This window comes from Trypanosoma cruzi, genomic scaffold, assembly GCF_000209065.1.
Source record: "Trypanosoma cruzi strain CL Brener 1047053517111 genomic scaffold, whole genome shotgun sequence".
Lineage (NCBI taxonomy): Eukaryota > Euglenozoa > Kinetoplastea > Trypanosomatida > Trypanosomatidae > Trypanosoma > Trypanosoma cruzi.
The window spans coordinates 191777-206489 of record NW_001849515.1 but is presented as its reverse complement, the minus strand read 5'-3'; the positions used below and the strand labels follow the sequence as shown (position 1 = coordinate 206489).

The window sequence follows — 14713 nt, the reverse complement described above, 5'->3', positions numbered from 1 at the left end:
CGTCGTGTGTATCTATTTGCTTTCATTTCTTTCTTACCTGAGTGCGTGTGGAAACTCTATAGGAAGGCTGTTATGTGGCAGATCATAAGGAACTGACTATTGGGGTGGGTTTATATGAGGGCTCATTTGCGTAGGTGAGAGATGTGGTGAACTGCATGTCTCTCTTTCTCGCTGCCGCGTCGTTGTGACGATGGTTTAAAGGCAATTAGGACTCAAGGCTCTCGTGTGTCTTGCGTGGGTCCGCTGGGAGTGAGAGGGTGCGGTGACTTTCATGCGGTTAAGCAGTTAATTGCATCAATGTCTTTTTTGCCTTTTCCCGGTCTTTGTTTTGGAGGGGTGTTTATGACCGCCAAACGTCACGACGATGTCCCTGTCGCCACCAGGGGCGAAATTTTTTTTTTTTTTTATGGTGTCATTTTGGATTCTGCGACTTTTCCTTTGTGTGTGTTTGTGTGTAGGTTTCATCTGCATTGATTGTGCGACGTGTACACGTCTTGTTTGTACCGCGGTGCTTTGCTCCGCCTCCCTTTCTTTCAACCTTTCAATTCACTGTTTCTGTGGATTATTTGCTGCCTGTGGTCGATCGCAGGGGCATCGTGCTGCCACCGCGCCTTTTATTTTACTTTGCATCTTTTTATTTTTATTTTTATTTTGCCCGCACGTATCATTTGTAATGTGCGTTTCTATCGTGCGGCTGTGCGGTGCCGTAAGTGTCATGCCGTCGGGACCTAAGGAACAGAAGCCGGTTGCGGCGGCCGGGGGGAAGCGCACACGCAGTCGATCCCCGTCGGCCACATCGCCGAAGAAACCCGCCACGCGTTCCACGCGAATTCGTACGCCGACACCACCTTCCCGCTCGCTAAATTCTGCGGGTGCGGAGGCGACATCTCCCAATCGTCCCCTCGCGGCCGTATTGACCGCCCCGCCACCGTCGGACGATGACACGAGGAAGACGGAGAAGGATATTTGGAGCCAAGTGGAGCCCTTCCAGCGCCGAACAGCGGCGAAGGATTTCGACAGCAAACATATGCTGAAATTCATCACGTGGAATGTTGCTGGCCTGCGTGGGCTGCTGCGGAAGGATGACCAGGCGATCCAACGACTGCTCGAGGAGGAGGGGCCGGACGCGTTGTGTCTGCAGGAAACGAAGCTGAACCCGGACGATCCACAAAATGAAAAGTTGGGCGAGGTGCCAGGGTACCGCTTCGTCGACCACGTCTGCCGCGCAAAGAAGGGGTACTCTGGCACACGGACGTACATCAAAAATACGGCGGCCGCGGAGTGGAAGACGGTCACCGTAAAGGGATTTGACACCTTGAAAAGCCCGCAGGATGTCGGTCATAGTGAAGGGGATGAGGAGGGACGCGTTCTCACCACGTACTTTGGGACGCAAGGAAAGGGCAGCGAGACTTTTGCCCTGGCGCTGGTGAATACATACATCCCCAACAGTGGGATGTCGTTGGAGCGCCTCCCGTACCGCTGCCAGAAGTTTGATTTGCGGATCCGGCAACATTTATGCACCTTGGGACGCTCTTGCAACCACGACAAGGAGGAGGGCGACGCCCCGTCACTCGCAGGTTTCATCTGGGCAGGCGACCTGAATGTCGCCGAGCGTGACTACGACCGTTACTTTGCCGGCTCCTACAAGGCGATGCAGAAGTGCAGCGGCTTCACCCCGGAGGAACGCGCCTCGTTCCGTGAAACATTGCGGGTGGCAAATGCGGTGGACACCTTCCGTGCGTTGTACCCAAAGGCGGCACCCGTTTACACATTTTGGTCCGCGCGCATCAACGGCAGGGCCCGGGGCCTCGGTTGGCGGCTGGACTACTTCGTGGTCTCCGCCGCGTTGGCCCGCCACGTCGTGGACTGCTTCACGATGCCCCACGTGATGGGGAGTGATCACTGCCCGCTGCAGATGTGGCTGCGCAGGTGAACGCAACACGGAGGGATAGGCGTGACCGCCGGATGCGCAGCGTGGACGTAATTGGACGCCGGGGGACACACATAATCATACATATATACATGTACAAGAAACAAAAGCAACAAATAAAGAAAAGAAAATGCGTGCGACGAAAAAAAAAAAAAAAACAAAAAACAATGAAAGAAAAAAAGAAGAGAAAAGAAGAAAACGGAAAACAACAACAACAGCCACTACGTCATGTTGCCTCTGTAAGGCTCTTTCAAAGGCCCATGAGGGATGTTTGAGCGCCCGACGTCTCTGTTAAGTGGTGCTTCTTTCACCGCTGAATTATTTTATTTTTTTGCCTTTTGTGTGCGTCTTGTGCCGTTCTTTTTTTTTGTTTTTGTCTTCTTGCCGGCCATCCAATATTCCCTTCTTCTCTTACTCTTCCCCCCTGTTTTTTTCTTTTTTTTTCCCCCTGTCAGTGAAAAGCGACGCAAAAACTAAACCAACCCCCTTCTAGACACTCCGCTACACAACCACAGCACACATACACACAGAGCAAGACAACGAGAGAGAGTTTGTGTGATAAGAAGCCGCACGAGAGACTGCGCGTGTGCATCTGCAATGTTTACTCCCACAAGGACTCGTTTATCCGCCGTTTTCGCCACTTCGATTCTTTGGGCGGCGTCACGGTCAACTCGCGTGGAAAAGAAAAACAAGAAGGCCCCAGAACTGACATCCGCACGTGATGTTGGGTCCACGACTGTGGCAAAGCCGCATGTGGCCGTCTTCACAACGATGAAGGATTCCCTTGATAATATTTTGGGTGGATCTGCTGTGCCTCGTGACGCTGGGCCGGTGGCAAACTGCAGGGCACATGAAGAAGAGACAGCTCCGTCCACAGAAGCAGAGAAGTTCCCGAAGAACGAGGAGACGAAAATCGAGGAGGAAAACGTAGCCGCAAAACATGAAATGCCCTCCTACTACAAGCCGATGAACACGCACGAGCAACTTTACGATGCCGAGGTGGCCCAGCGACTGTGCGTCGCGGCTGCCTCACGACATTTTCGCTCCCCAGTGTGGTCAACAAGGACGGCCTTTACGCGTTTCGGCTACACCGTGAAGGATGGCGAAGAAGGGGTGGATATCTCTACCATGATGCAAACCGTCAAATTGTACAACCTCGAACAGACAAGTGCCCCGGATGCGTCGGTTTCCGCTTCCCTGAAATGCAGCGGGAAGACACTGCCGGAATGGCGTAACGTGCCAATGAGTGCCGCAGGGCGCCCGCATTCACGGCATGTTCAACGCACGCTTCAAGAACATCCCTCGTATGCGCAGTACACAGCACCGTACTGGATCACTGAGGAGGAGGCGGCTCTTCTTGGCACGGCGGTGCGGCCCTCACAGAGAGGGTGCGGGATTCTCATAAAAAGACCTTCAGCCGCAACCCGATTGCCGGCCTCGGGTGAAAAAGAAAGTCGTCCAGTGTCTCAGGAGTCCACTTCTCGGCCGGAGGAGGACTTTTTCATGTTGTACAACGCCGCGCAGCTGGAGGCTCCTGAGTTGGTGACACGTGAGACATGTCCCCCTCTTCTTTTTCTCAGCGTGGATGGTCATCGGTACAATGTTTTCCTCAGCTTGCATATGCGGAAGTACTGCCAAAAGTATAACTTAAATATGCAACCAATGGTCGTCTTCATTACAGCCTCGCGACTCCGTAGTCTTGGCGGGGATCTGCGTCCCATGGAGAATGATGTGCCGCCTTTCACATGTGTCATAAATGACGAGATTGTTTCATTTCATCACGGTGAACACACCACAATATCAGAGAAGTTGTCGCAAAAGGCAATGGCTCTTCGGCGCGAACGATTTGATCGTGCCCCGGCGTCCAATGTATAATGTACGTTAGGCACAGATGGAACAGGGCAGAAACAGAGAGCTGCCAATATTCCAATTCTTCACATCACATATAACTGGGCATTAGAGGAGAAAGCGAGAGAGACACTTTTTTCTGTGCCGTTTTTTTTTTTCTTTTTTTCTTTTTTACAAAAATCCCACTTTGCCAGCGCGTAGGTTTGGGTTGTGTCATTTCAATTCCTTTTTTATTTTTATTTTTATTTTTTATTTTTTACTTTTGGTTGGGGATATGTCCGTGTCTGCGAGTGTGTGCGTGTGTGGGGGATAAATAAACGACACGGGTATCTTTCCGGCAACCGAGAAATCTCCGTGCCTCTTAAATGGGGGGGGGGGGAAGTGTTGCTGACTGGACTGATACGAGTGTGTCGAGGGGATGGGGAAGGGGGCGACATGTGATTTCACTCTTTTTATGTTTATTTATTTTATTTTATTTTTTTTGTGCGTTTGTTTGTGGTCGCGATGTTGTTGGGTTTACTTCTTTTGATGTATGTTTGTTTCTTTCTTGTTCTATTTCCTTTTTTCCTTCCCCCTTCTCCCTTTCTAAATGACATGTCGCCTTCACTTTTTCCCCCATTGTGGTGGTGCAGTGGTGGTAGTGGGGGGGAACAGAAAGAAAGTACATGCCGGACATCACGACGCCGTTTCTCCTGACGGTGCGAGGCGGTGATCGCATGCGTCTGCGAGGGAACCACCACGAGCCGCAGTCCCTTTCTTTTGTCACCGCACTGACCGACGTGGTGTTCACACGGCGCCTTGCGACGACCACATCGGCCCCAGTGACTGTGTCACTTGTCGCGCACTGCGACGCGGCGGGCGAGGACAAAATCAACGGTCGCTGCTTCACAATCGCCACTCATTCTTTTGCCACACCAGCAGTTGCCAATTTATCCGATGAGAGGGAGGAGGAGGAGGAAGAGGCGGCCGTGGTGGTGCTTCGCTCACCGATTGTGTTGACCTCGTCGGGTCCTGTTCACTCGCTGGAGGTGCGGTGCGCAGAGACGAAGCGCGGGGGCCCATCACGGGGCTACACCGCCGCTGACGCTAAATTCTACGCGGCCACTATGCATGGAATGCAGCGGACTGGTCTAACAAGGGCACAGGTGAATTTACTGCGCGCTGCTCATAACAAGACGAGACGAAAATGAAGGACCATTTTTTTTTTTCTGTTTGCTTCTTTCTACTTGTTGGAATGCGGCGGTTAATTTGAAGGAAGGAAGGAGGGGAAGAGAAAAAAAAAATATATCCAATACAAAGGGAGGGAGGGATAGGCGAATAAAAACTAATGCGGGGACCCGTTCATCATAATTTCCTCATTGTAACTTCACCGCACAACGGCTGGGGAAGGGGTCGTAATGACGGCGGCACCATCGTCTTTACGGCCTCTTTCTGTGGGCGTTTTTCCTCATTATTAATGTTGTTGTTTCTTCGTGAATGAACTGCCATTTTTTATTTTTTTACTTTTTATTTATTTATGCATACATGCATGTTTGCGTTTTGGGTAACTGCAACGGATAATGGGGGAGTTATGGGAAGAGGGGGACGTATTAGTGCAGACAGGAGAGAAGACTCGTCAAATCAATAGAAAGACAACACACACAGAGAAGGTGCGGTTGTTGAGATCTGCAGCAGCAGCTGCTGCATATTATTATTAACGACGACGACAACGATGATGATGATGCAGCCTGACGCTGCAAGACGGGGAGATCGCCATGAGGTGACACGTAGTCAATGGGAGATGCATAACTCCGTCATCACGGATGACGCGTTTTTATCCCCCAACATGGAGCTCATGGAGGAGCTGCACAAAACACAGCCGTGGAAGAAGTCACCGCGCTATTTCCAACGCGTGAAGGTTTCGGTTCTCGCGGCGCTGCAGATGATGATCCACGCGAAACGTGGAAGCCCCAACGTGACGTGCTCCAACGGCAGTGGCGTTGCTGAATCTTCTGCGGCGTCCATGCGAAATGAGCCGAGCCGCGAGAATTGGTTTGAGGTGATGGGTCTCATGCTGGGCCACTTTAACGAGGATGAAATGATTGTCACGAGTGCCTTTGCTCTCCCTGTCGATGCCTCCGAGGTGGAGTGTTCCATGAATGACGCCTCCCAGTTGTACATGCTTGACTTCCTTCAGTACCATCAGCGCGGCGGGACGCAGGAAGGCTGCATCGGGTGGTACCACAGCCACCCTGGCTACACCTGTTTTCTTTCTGGCACAGATGTTAACACGCAGCAGCTTGGACAAACTGCACAAGACCCGTGGCTGGCTATCGTCGTTGACCCTGTGCGCACCATCTCAACTGGCAAGTTGGATATGAAGGCTTTTCGTACATTTCCAGAGAACTACGTGGCAGAGCAACAGGGGACAAGTCAACACACACAAGGAAAGCATTGGGAAGGGTCCACGACATCTACGTGGGTGCCTTCTGAGCGTATCAGGGAGTACGGAGTACATGCACACCGCTACTATGAGCTGCCCATTACTCTCGTGCGTAGCAAAGACGATGAGGCACAATTGGAGTGTTTGTGGTCGCGTTACTGGGCACTGACATTCTGTTCCAACCCCCTCACTGCGAATCGAAAGCTCATGACAAAACAGATCCACCAATTGGCTGAAGTGCTTGAAAGTGGCGTGGCAAGTCGACATCAAACGATGGTGAAGGGGGATGGGTATTTGCCTGGTCATAAATTAGGGAGTCAGCACCAACGTAAAGGCGGTGGTGCGGAGGATGACGAGACACCCGATGGTGTTGAAGCGTTTAAGCAAAGGAGCCTTCATGTGCGTTACTTGACGTCTTCTTTGGCATCAGAGGCGGCGTCGGGGGGAACATTGCTGGTGGTCAAAAATTCCGTTTTTCGAGCATGACTTTTCTTCTGCTTTCTTCTCTCTTTGTTGGTGCTGTAGCGGCTGAATGAAATCCATATATATATATATATATATATATATATATTGTTTGTGTGTGTGTCTCTTTTGCAAGCGGAAGCCAGTGACGTGAAAGGAAGATTGCGGGGACGGCACCTGCTGCCAGGGCGGATTGGGTGCGTGTTGGGGTGTAATGTGGATGAGAAAACCACCACGGCGCCCCGTGTCTTTTTCCAAACTTTTCCTTTTTTTTTTTTTTTTTATGTGCCGGCGGTTCCTTTTTTCCCTCTTTTTTTTTTTTTTTTTTTCTGTCTTCTCTTTTCATCCAGTGAGACGCCGCCGTCAGTGGCCCTATCCGAAAACATATACACGGAAACAGAGAGACAGAGAGAGAGAGAGAGAGGGAGGGAGAGGGAGGGAGCTGCAGGCGGCGGAGAAAAGTAGCAGGAGGGTGAAGCCCACAGCTCCACAAGAGGGAAGAAACGGAGGAATTCCTCCGTAACTCCATATGCGTAGAGCGGCACGTGTGTGTGGCATCGCGACAACTTCGTCGTTTCTGCCCCGTGTGATTTTTTTGTGGTGCAACGCGATGCAACACCGTTGCCACACGTCAAGTTACACTTCCGCCACCACCACCACCACCACCACCACAACGGCTTCCACTGACAGCAATGCAGGGAGAAGTCATGATGCCAAGGGATCGGTGCAGTCGCCGATGCCGTACAAGTCAACACACAAGGGCAGCGGCAAGGCAGCATCACCTCTACGAAATCGGGGCTGCGACAAACACGCAGCGAAGGATACCGCCGCCCCTTCCTCATCCTTGCCGCACGCTGGTGTTTCTGCTGCTGGTGCTCACGCTGAGGCGAATGGCAGCGAGGCGTCTGCGCGACAAGAGAACCTTGCGGCGTCACGTTCGTCATGCACGGAGGACGCCGGTGTAGTCTCCAGCCGCCCGCTCTCTCCGTTGCAGCGGCGACAACTTCTCTTCCGGCATAAAGCGGCCTTCACACTCACACCGCAGGCACTCCGTCGTGTCAAGTACCTGCTGAAGCGGTGTCACGAAGATCCAGAACATCAGCACCATCCAAAAATGCCCGATGGGATTCGTATTGGTGTAAGTCGCCGTGGCTGCAGTGGGTATAGCTACACAGTGAAATATCACTACCCGGAGGATGAAAAGATGCCACCAAAGGAGACGGACAAGCAAGGCACGAGGAGGAGCCATGGTAACAACGGTGATACCAGCAGCGCAACTGGGATGCATACAGGAGACGTGGTGGTTCTGCAGGACGGTGTGAAGGTGGTGGTTGATAGCAATGCACTCTTTTATGTTATCGGGACGGAGATGGATTACGTTACGAGGAGTGTGGAGGAAAAGTTTACCTTTCGCAACCCAAACCAAAAGTATTCGTGTGGTTGTGAGGAAAGTTTTATGCCGTTTGATTTGGATGAACAGGAGGCGAAGTGAAAAAATATATATAAATGACACTAACAAAAACAACAACGACAACGACAACGAAGAGACAACAGGGATTTTGTGGGGGTGTACGTTGCATTTGTCCTCCGCCATTCTCTCTTCAATTGAATGGAAAAGAAAAAAGAAAAAAAAAAGGGAAAGACTAAGTCAGCAAACGATGCGATGTGAAATGTCTAAACGAGTGAGTTAATAAATACTCCTTTTTTTTTTTTTTTGTGGTGGTGGTGAATAGGCAGGAGGGAATTCCTTTTGTTTCTTTTTATCGTGAGCCTTCATTTTTCATTTTTGTCCCTTTTTTATTTATTTTTTAATTGTTTTTTTTTGCTGCTGCGTGTAGGGGGGTTGGTGGCTGCGACCAGGCAGTGTCGCGGATGGTGTTTTTTATTAGAGTCGCGGCAAATGTGCGCGGGGGCAATCGCAACATTCGTTTGCGGTTTTCGTCGCACCCGACGTTGTGTGAATTGGCCTGTGCGACGGAGTCGTACTTCATGACGGCTGTCCCGCAGGCGCAGTCATCCTTTCAGCTGGACGCGATGATGTTGTTTGATGAGTTTGCCCTCCGCTGGGTGGAACTGTACAGTGCCGCGCAGCTTTCAACCGACTGTCAGGTGTACGCCTTTGCGAAGCGTGGAGTGGGCCGCCCCGTGCAGGACCGGCCGCCACGACCGGAAATGAGCCGAAGGAACGTCCGTGCTGACAGGGAGGTGATCCCGCCGCCAGGCAAAACCGTGGCGTGCATCGCATCCTTAAAAGATGGCACTTCGCTGTTTCCCTTTTCTCTCGATGCCACTGAAGATGGGGTGTTAACTGACATCGGCGAAAGTGCTGCGGACGAGGAGGACGCCTGTCGCTGCCGGCGCTGTGCTCCCATCACGGGCCCTCTGGACGCTTTGGGGAGACACAACGCACGGCATGGCGATCGAATCCGCACCGTCTTTGATGCGCTCGACGCGCAGCAGAAGGGGTATTTGCTGTTCACAGACCTGAAACGCGCTGTAGATGCGCAGCGTAGGGTCTTTATAAACTATTCCGCGAAGGCGCTTATGGCACTGGCGGATCAGGACGGGGATGGGCGTGTGTCCTACAAGGAGTGGGCGAGTTTTGCCGTCTCGCACCCGGCGGTGGTGGACGCGTTTTTTGATGTCTTTGCCCAACTGTCGAGACGACGTGTGCCGGGCGGGAGTTGTGCCCACGCACCGCAAGCATCATGCTCGTCTCTGACGACTTGTCGTCTGTCTATGGAGGCATACGAGCGGTCAAGGGCCGTATTAACGCACGAAGAGGCACGACTGGCAGCAGATGCAGTGAGACTTAAAGCACTGCGAGACGCTTGGGAAAAGAGCGGCGTGGGAAGGAGAAAGAGAAGAGGCACAACAGCGGAGAGTACCCGTCGGTCATGGCGCGTGCACTCCGTCCTTTTGTACTGACAAGAGATTATTTTATGAAAAATATGATATTTAACTTTTTCCTTCCCCCCGACGGACACAAACACACACACACACAGAGAGAAGGAGAGAGAGAGAGAAGGAGAGAGAAGATGAGTCCAACACGATACTTCGTGTGGTTTAGTTTTAAATATATTTCTAATGGTTATATATACATATATGCAGTTTCCATTTGCACTTGGAGACAGTGTATGAAGGATGCACATTGAATGGCTCTTTTTTTTTTTTTTGTCTTTTTAAATAGGCTGTAAAAGCCACAAAAACACACAGAAAGAAACACACAAATCCGTACGTACACTTATCTACTCCCTTATTATTATTATTATTATTATTATCGATTGATGTCCAAACGGTTTTCATCCTACACTGTGGGGCAGCGACCTCGACGGCAGTATATTAACAAGGTGACTGAGTTTTTTTTTCGTGAATTAGACAAGGGAATAAGCTCGCCGTATGTCGTACTGTCAACAGGGGTGTTGCTCGCTCTGGTGGGATGGAAGGTGATGGTGTATTACGTGGAGCCTAACCGAAAGATAGATGCGGTATGGCGGCGACCGCAATCACGCGTGCCGATGAGTGGTTCACATAACGTTTTCTGGGGCTTTAACATTGGCAGTGACGGATGGAGGGGCCTCCCAACGGGCCGCCATCTCGCAGAGACAATGACGGAGAGTGCCGAAGGGGCGTTGCGACGGCCCAGGCTTGTATACAGCGAGGATAGCGAGGTGCGCGGCTCCCGTGGGGAGAGTCTCAGCGTGGCGTGTATGGAGCTGCCGGAGTATGACACGCGGATTGGGAATGATGTTGTGTACCGCAGCGTGCATTACGTTCACTGCGCCACACGCGAGAAGGGCATGACCCCCACGAACGTTGAAACAGGAGAAGTCGCGGCAGCGGATTTATCACCCCAGGCAAAAAATGGGGAAGTGGGAGCCGCGGGAGGTCAACCTGTTCCAGCCCCGGCAAAGACACCCTTGGAGGAAAAGGCGACGGAGGAGGATAATTCATTGTATTTTTCCCGCATGCCGACACGTGGGGCTTCTACGATCCATGGCATGACGAAATGCAGAGCGGTCACGTCATTAAATAACTGTGTGCCTTATGCTGGGCATATTGAGAGCGAGTATGCACGAAAGATGATGTTGACGCTTGGGCCTGTTCATATTTTGCGGGACATTGCACAGACCACCCTTCCCTTGCGTTTCACGACTGCGAAGGAGGCCCCTGTGTCTGCGCTTGTGTGTGGTTTGCATAGCGGTGAGATCCCACGATGGTTGAGTACGGCCTTTCCGAATTTTCAAGTGGATGTCGTCGAACGTGACGGCACCCTTGCACGCATTTGCCGTCGTTTCCTGGGCTTTCAGGAGTCCAATAATCTTCACTTGTATCTTGCGGAACCCGTTGAATTTCTCCGCCGCACTGCCGTGCCTAAAATCGGTCGGCGCTATGATCTTATCATGTTGGATCTCATGGATGGGGCGGGACGGTTGAACACACAGTACGGCCGTCTGGAGTTCATTAACAGCGTGCGTAATAGTTTGAGTGACTCCGGCTGCGTCGTTGTGTCGCTTCCAAACCGGGATGGGGCGTTTTTGTACAACATCGTTCAGAACTGGCGATTGGCCTTTGCGGGCCGCACGGTGATTCTCGTGCACTGCGTCACGTCGCCGCAGACATTACTCATGACATTTCAGGACGACGCGACACGTGGAAAGGCAAACTTTGGGACGGTTGCAAATGTCGACGAGTTCAAGGACCTGCTGCGCACCTCCCTTGCACACTACGGCTCGTGGCGCGTGCCGTTCGATCTCACCGGCGAGGTGTCGGAAGGGACATTTCGCGTGCTGCGCCCCGGCACGGTGTACTCCGTCGTGGCGTGTCTGCCAGCCGGTCACCCGCAGCTAAAAGAAATGGCGGCTGCGAAAACTGCTGCGGGGCGTGGCGGTTGGGGGGCGTGGCTGCGGCGGTGGACGGCCACGTGGCTCACGCCCTCACAACGTGCGGATCTTCGGGCCATGAGCAAATAATGGGGTGGAGTGGATGGAAAATAGCGATGGGAGCACTCCGAGAGAAGAGGAAAGCAAAGTGTGTGTGTGGGGGGTTTGTTGGTTGTTGTCTTTTTGATTTTGTTTTGTGCGATGTTGTCTTCGTGTTTCTCCTTCTCTCCCTCTCTTTCTTTTTCTCTCCCTTTTTTTCACTTTCACTTTCTTTTTTTTTTTTTTTTTTTTTTTAATTTACCCGCTTTGTGTGGCGGGTGTGGAGGGATATCAACAAGAACAACAAATAAAAAGAAGAAGAAAAACAAAAACAAAAACAACAACAAAACAGAACAAAAGAAAAGAAGGGAAAAGAAAAAAAAGACATTAAAAAAGATAGAAAAAAAAAAAGCAAAAAAAAAAAAAAAAGAAAAAGAAGGGGAGTTTTATTTCCGTCACGCTGCTTGCCTCTCTCCCCCTCTCACTTTCTTTGTCTCTCTGTGAGTGTGTGTGTGTGTGTGGGAGGCAGAGGGGTGGAGGGAGAGGAACAAACAGACACACAAACACACACACACACAGAGAGAGAGAGAGAGATCACCTCCTCGCTGCTCTCCCCCTCCCTCACTGGAGGCGTGTGTGTGTGTGTTTGTGTGTGTTTGAGCCACGATGTTTGGCGTGACGGTGCTGGCCGTGACGAAAGTCGTCGTTGCCGTCTGCATCGGTGCCTTTGCAAGCCAACGGATTCCGAATGCATCTGTGACCGTCCGCGACTTTACGTTTGTGATCGCCAACATTTTGCTGCCGTGTCTTACGTTTTATAACGTCGCATCGTCTATCAATGCGGAGTTACTCATCCGCTGCTCCGTTCTCTTCTTTTTCTCGCTATTTGTCATTGGGAGTGGGCTGCTTTGCGGCACCGCGGCATCGAAGTTAATGTTCCGCGTGAGTTGCAGCGGCATCCCGCACGGACTGCGGGACTCCCTGCGTTACACACTCATCTACCAGGACGCCGAGGGACGTCACGTAAAACGTGCGGCGCGAGGGCAACGGCACTCGCCATCACTCAAACCGGTGGTGTGCGTTCTGGTGAGTGGTGCATTGGAGACGCAGCAAGTGGAGCCGGAGGAGGTGCTGCCGCTTCTTGAACCACCCGGTGTGGAATACGAGGAGCAGCCCTTTTACCAATACGCATCGCTGATTGCATGCTCCTTGCAGAACACTGTCACCCTGCCCTTGTCGCTGTTACAAGCACTGGCCGAGTCACTAGCGTGGATTGATCTCGCTGCAGGCACGTCATTTATCTTCATTTACAGTCTGTCCACTACCGCGTCTCTCTGGAGCTTCGGGCCAGCTTTGGTTGGTCGTGCCCAGAAGGAAACGAATAAGCGACGGAAGATACGTGAGTTGCTGGAGCTCCACAAGAAACTACAGGGGTGCTGCGATGTCGCCACACAAACGGAGGTGAATGAGGAATTCTCATTAATAGCATCACCAATTGGGTTGAATGCGCCCCCCTTTTTAAGCGGAAAACAACCCAATGCGAAATTCCTGTCCACGATTCGAGAAGCCGCATCCAAAAAGATTCTCCACGAAAAAGAGGGAGAAGAGAATGCCTCTAAGATGATGGCTGCAGCGACCGCACACAGCACCGGGGAGCAGACGGATATTCCGCCCGGCGCATGGCGCTGGTGCCTTGCCGCAGCCCCGGCCACGGTTGAAACTTTCCATTATAACTGGAAGGAACGTGGCCTCATTAGCGTGATGTACGCACGCGACTTTGAAGATGAGGCCGAGGCGGAACGTCAAAACAGAAATACTCTTTTTTCTTTTTTACGTGCTTTAAAGAATATTGGCGTGCGGCTCTTCAAGACGGTTGCTTTTACATCCTTAATTGCTGGCTTAGTTGTTGGTTTGACCCCGCCGCTGCGATGGCTGCTGTTTGAGGGGCCGCTTTCGATGCTAACAGACTCCATCGCTCTTGTGGCACAAGGGTCTATTCCTTCCTCGCTGCTGTTGTTGGGCGCCAATCTCATGGGGAGCACAAGTTTGACAGCACCGGCGCCGGAGGTTCGGCTTCGCGAGGCTGAGCAAAACACGGAATTTCCGCTTGATGACACGTCTGCGGATCCAAAGGACACGGAGGATTACAACGAGCGACATGAAGTGATTGAGTTTGACGAGCACGCGTCGTTTACGTTGATGAGTCTGCAGCAACAGCTGCAACAGGCGCCGGTTGTTGTGTCTACGGCGACGTCGTGTGAGAATTCCACGACAGACTCACCGGACACGTTTTTTTCCGGTAGCGGATGGATGAGTGCCGTGCGGCGTGTCTTTACTTTGCATGGTGTTTGGAAGAGTTTTGTTTTTGGCATCATCTTCATTCGACTGCTGGTGATTCCCGCGGCGGGGTTTTTACTTGTGCTGCTGCTGCGGAGGACGGCCCCTTCATTGTTTGGGGAGAAGCGGGAGCAAAAAGTTTTGATTCTCGTCCTGCTTGGCGAGTTGGCTGCCCCCACGGCAATCAACGGTACCATCCTCTTCAACTCCCGGCAGTACATGCCAGGCGTGTGGTCGAGGATGCTGTTTTTTCAGTACCTCATCTGCACACTGACGATTGTACTCTGGTGCAGCCTCTCGCTGTGGATCGTCACGTAAACACCGGGGGCGGGGGTCAGAAGGAAAGAAGGAAATTATGCAGCGGATTGATGGAACCAACGAGAAACAAACAAAGGAAAGAAAATGAAAGGAAAAAAAAAAAAAAAAAGAGGGTGCGGGGGATTTGTAGAAGGGAGGAGGGAATGTTTATTTATGTGTGAGTGCATATGGAGGAGGAGGAGGAGGAGGAGGTGGTGGTGGGAAATATGCGTGTGTATATATTTATATATTTATATATTTATGTGTTTGTGTGTTTGTGTGCAAATTTATGCGGGCTGAATTTTAATATTCACCGGCTTTCTTTTTTTCCCTTTTTTTTTTTCTTTTTTTTTTAAAGCGTTTGCCCTCATTTCCCTCTTTTTTCCCTTTTCCCCCCCCCTTCTCTGTTTTTATTTTTCTTCTTCTCCATCATATTCTTTTTTGTTACGTCTGTGAATATTATTTGACTACCAACACCATCAATTCACCCTTTTT

At 51.4% G+C, this 14713-nt stretch overlaps 8 protein-coding genes across 8 annotated transcripts, besides 28 other annotated features; all 8 read left to right on the top strand.

Moving 5' to 3' along the window:
• Positions 1-4966: part of a sequence feature (heterozygous, Esmeraldo-like haplotype) that runs on past the window's edge.
• On the top strand, positions 365-1933 carry Tc00.1047053507083.30 (apurinic/apyrimidinic endonuclease, putative; the record flags this gene model as incomplete). The annotated part of the gene is made up of 1 exon (XM_811234.1): positions 365-1933. One exon carries the CDS (start codon positions 365-367, stop codon positions 1931-1933), a length of 1569 nt encoding a protein of 522 aa, XP_816327.1.
• Positions 632-653: a microsatellite.
• Positions 2073-2129: a sequence feature (A-rich).
• Tc00.1047053507083.40 (hypothetical protein, conserved) lies at positions 2528-3805 on the top strand (the record flags this gene model as incomplete). The annotated part of the gene is made up of 1 exon (XM_811235.1): positions 2528-3805. The coding sequence occupies one exon, from the start codon at positions 2528-2530 to the stop codon at positions 3803-3805; it is 1278 nt and encodes a 425-aa protein (XP_816328.1).
• Positions 3926-3951: a microsatellite.
• Positions 4006-4035: a microsatellite.
• Positions 4219-4261: a sequence feature (T-rich).
• Positions 4314-4365: a sequence feature (CT-rich).
• Positions 4444-4968, top strand: Tc00.1047053507083.50 (hypothetical protein, conserved; the record flags this gene model as incomplete). The annotated part of the gene is made up of 1 exon (XM_811236.1): positions 4444-4968. The coding sequence occupies one exon, from the start codon at positions 4444-4446 to the stop codon at positions 4966-4968; it is 525 nt and encodes a 174-aa protein (XP_816329.1).
• Positions 4967-6002: a sequence feature (areas not merged during assembly with more than two copies in the genome that could not be assigned to a particular haplotype).
• Positions 5265-5296: a sequence feature (AT_rich).
• Tc00.1047053507083.60 (metallopeptidase, putative) lies at positions 5490-6686 on the top strand (the record flags this gene model as incomplete). Its single annotated transcript, XM_811237.1, has 1 exon — positions 5490-6686. The coding sequence occupies one exon, from the start codon at positions 5490-5492 to the stop codon at positions 6684-6686; it is 1197 nt and encodes a 398-aa protein (XP_816330.1).
• Positions 6003-6079: a sequence feature (heterozygous, non-Esmeraldo-like haplotype).
• Positions 6080-6945: a sequence feature (areas merged during assembly that could not be assigned to a particular haplotype. This can correspond to areas where the two haplotypes were merged or to regions with more than two copies in the genome that were merged during assembly.).
• Positions 6742-6771: a microsatellite.
• Positions 6946-14713: part of a sequence feature (heterozygous, Esmeraldo-like haplotype) that runs on past the window's edge.
• Positions 6962-7005: a sequence feature (T-rich).
• Positions 7061-7104: a microsatellite.
• Positions 7192-8154, top strand: Tc00.1047053507083.70 (hypothetical protein, conserved; the record flags this gene model as incomplete). The annotated part of the gene is made up of 1 exon (XM_811238.1): positions 7192-8154. One exon carries the CDS (start codon positions 7192-7194, stop codon positions 8152-8154), a length of 963 nt encoding a protein of 320 aa, XP_816331.1.
• Positions 7307-7334: a microsatellite.
• Positions 8168-8205: a microsatellite.
• Positions 8456-8486: a sequence feature (AT_rich).
• Tc00.1047053507083.80 (hypothetical protein, conserved) lies at positions 8535-9590 on the top strand (the record flags this gene model as incomplete). The annotated part of the gene is made up of 1 exon (XM_811239.1): positions 8535-9590. The coding sequence occupies one exon, from the start codon at positions 8535-8537 to the stop codon at positions 9588-9590; it is 1056 nt and encodes a 351-aa protein (XP_816332.1).
• Positions 9666-9698: a microsatellite.
• Positions 9919-9943: a microsatellite.
• Tc00.1047053507083.90 (hypothetical protein, conserved) lies at positions 9950-11635 on the top strand (the record flags this gene model as incomplete). The annotated part of the gene is made up of 1 exon (XM_811240.1): positions 9950-11635. One exon carries the CDS (start codon positions 9950-9952, stop codon positions 11633-11635), a length of 1686 nt encoding a protein of 561 aa, XP_816333.1.
• Positions 11781-11839: a sequence feature (T-rich).
• Positions 11890-12022: a sequence feature (A-rich).
• Positions 12132-12162: a microsatellite.
• Positions 12217-12240: a microsatellite.
• Tc00.1047053507083.100 (hypothetical protein, conserved) lies at positions 12251-14239 on the top strand (the record flags this gene model as incomplete). The annotated part of the gene is made up of 1 exon (XM_811241.1): positions 12251-14239. The coding sequence occupies one exon, from the start codon at positions 12251-12253 to the stop codon at positions 14237-14239; it is 1989 nt and encodes a 662-aa protein (XP_816334.1).
• Positions 14304-14348: a sequence feature (A-rich).
• Positions 14409-14431: a microsatellite.
• Positions 14455-14481: a sequence feature (AT_rich).
• Positions 14537-14572: a microsatellite.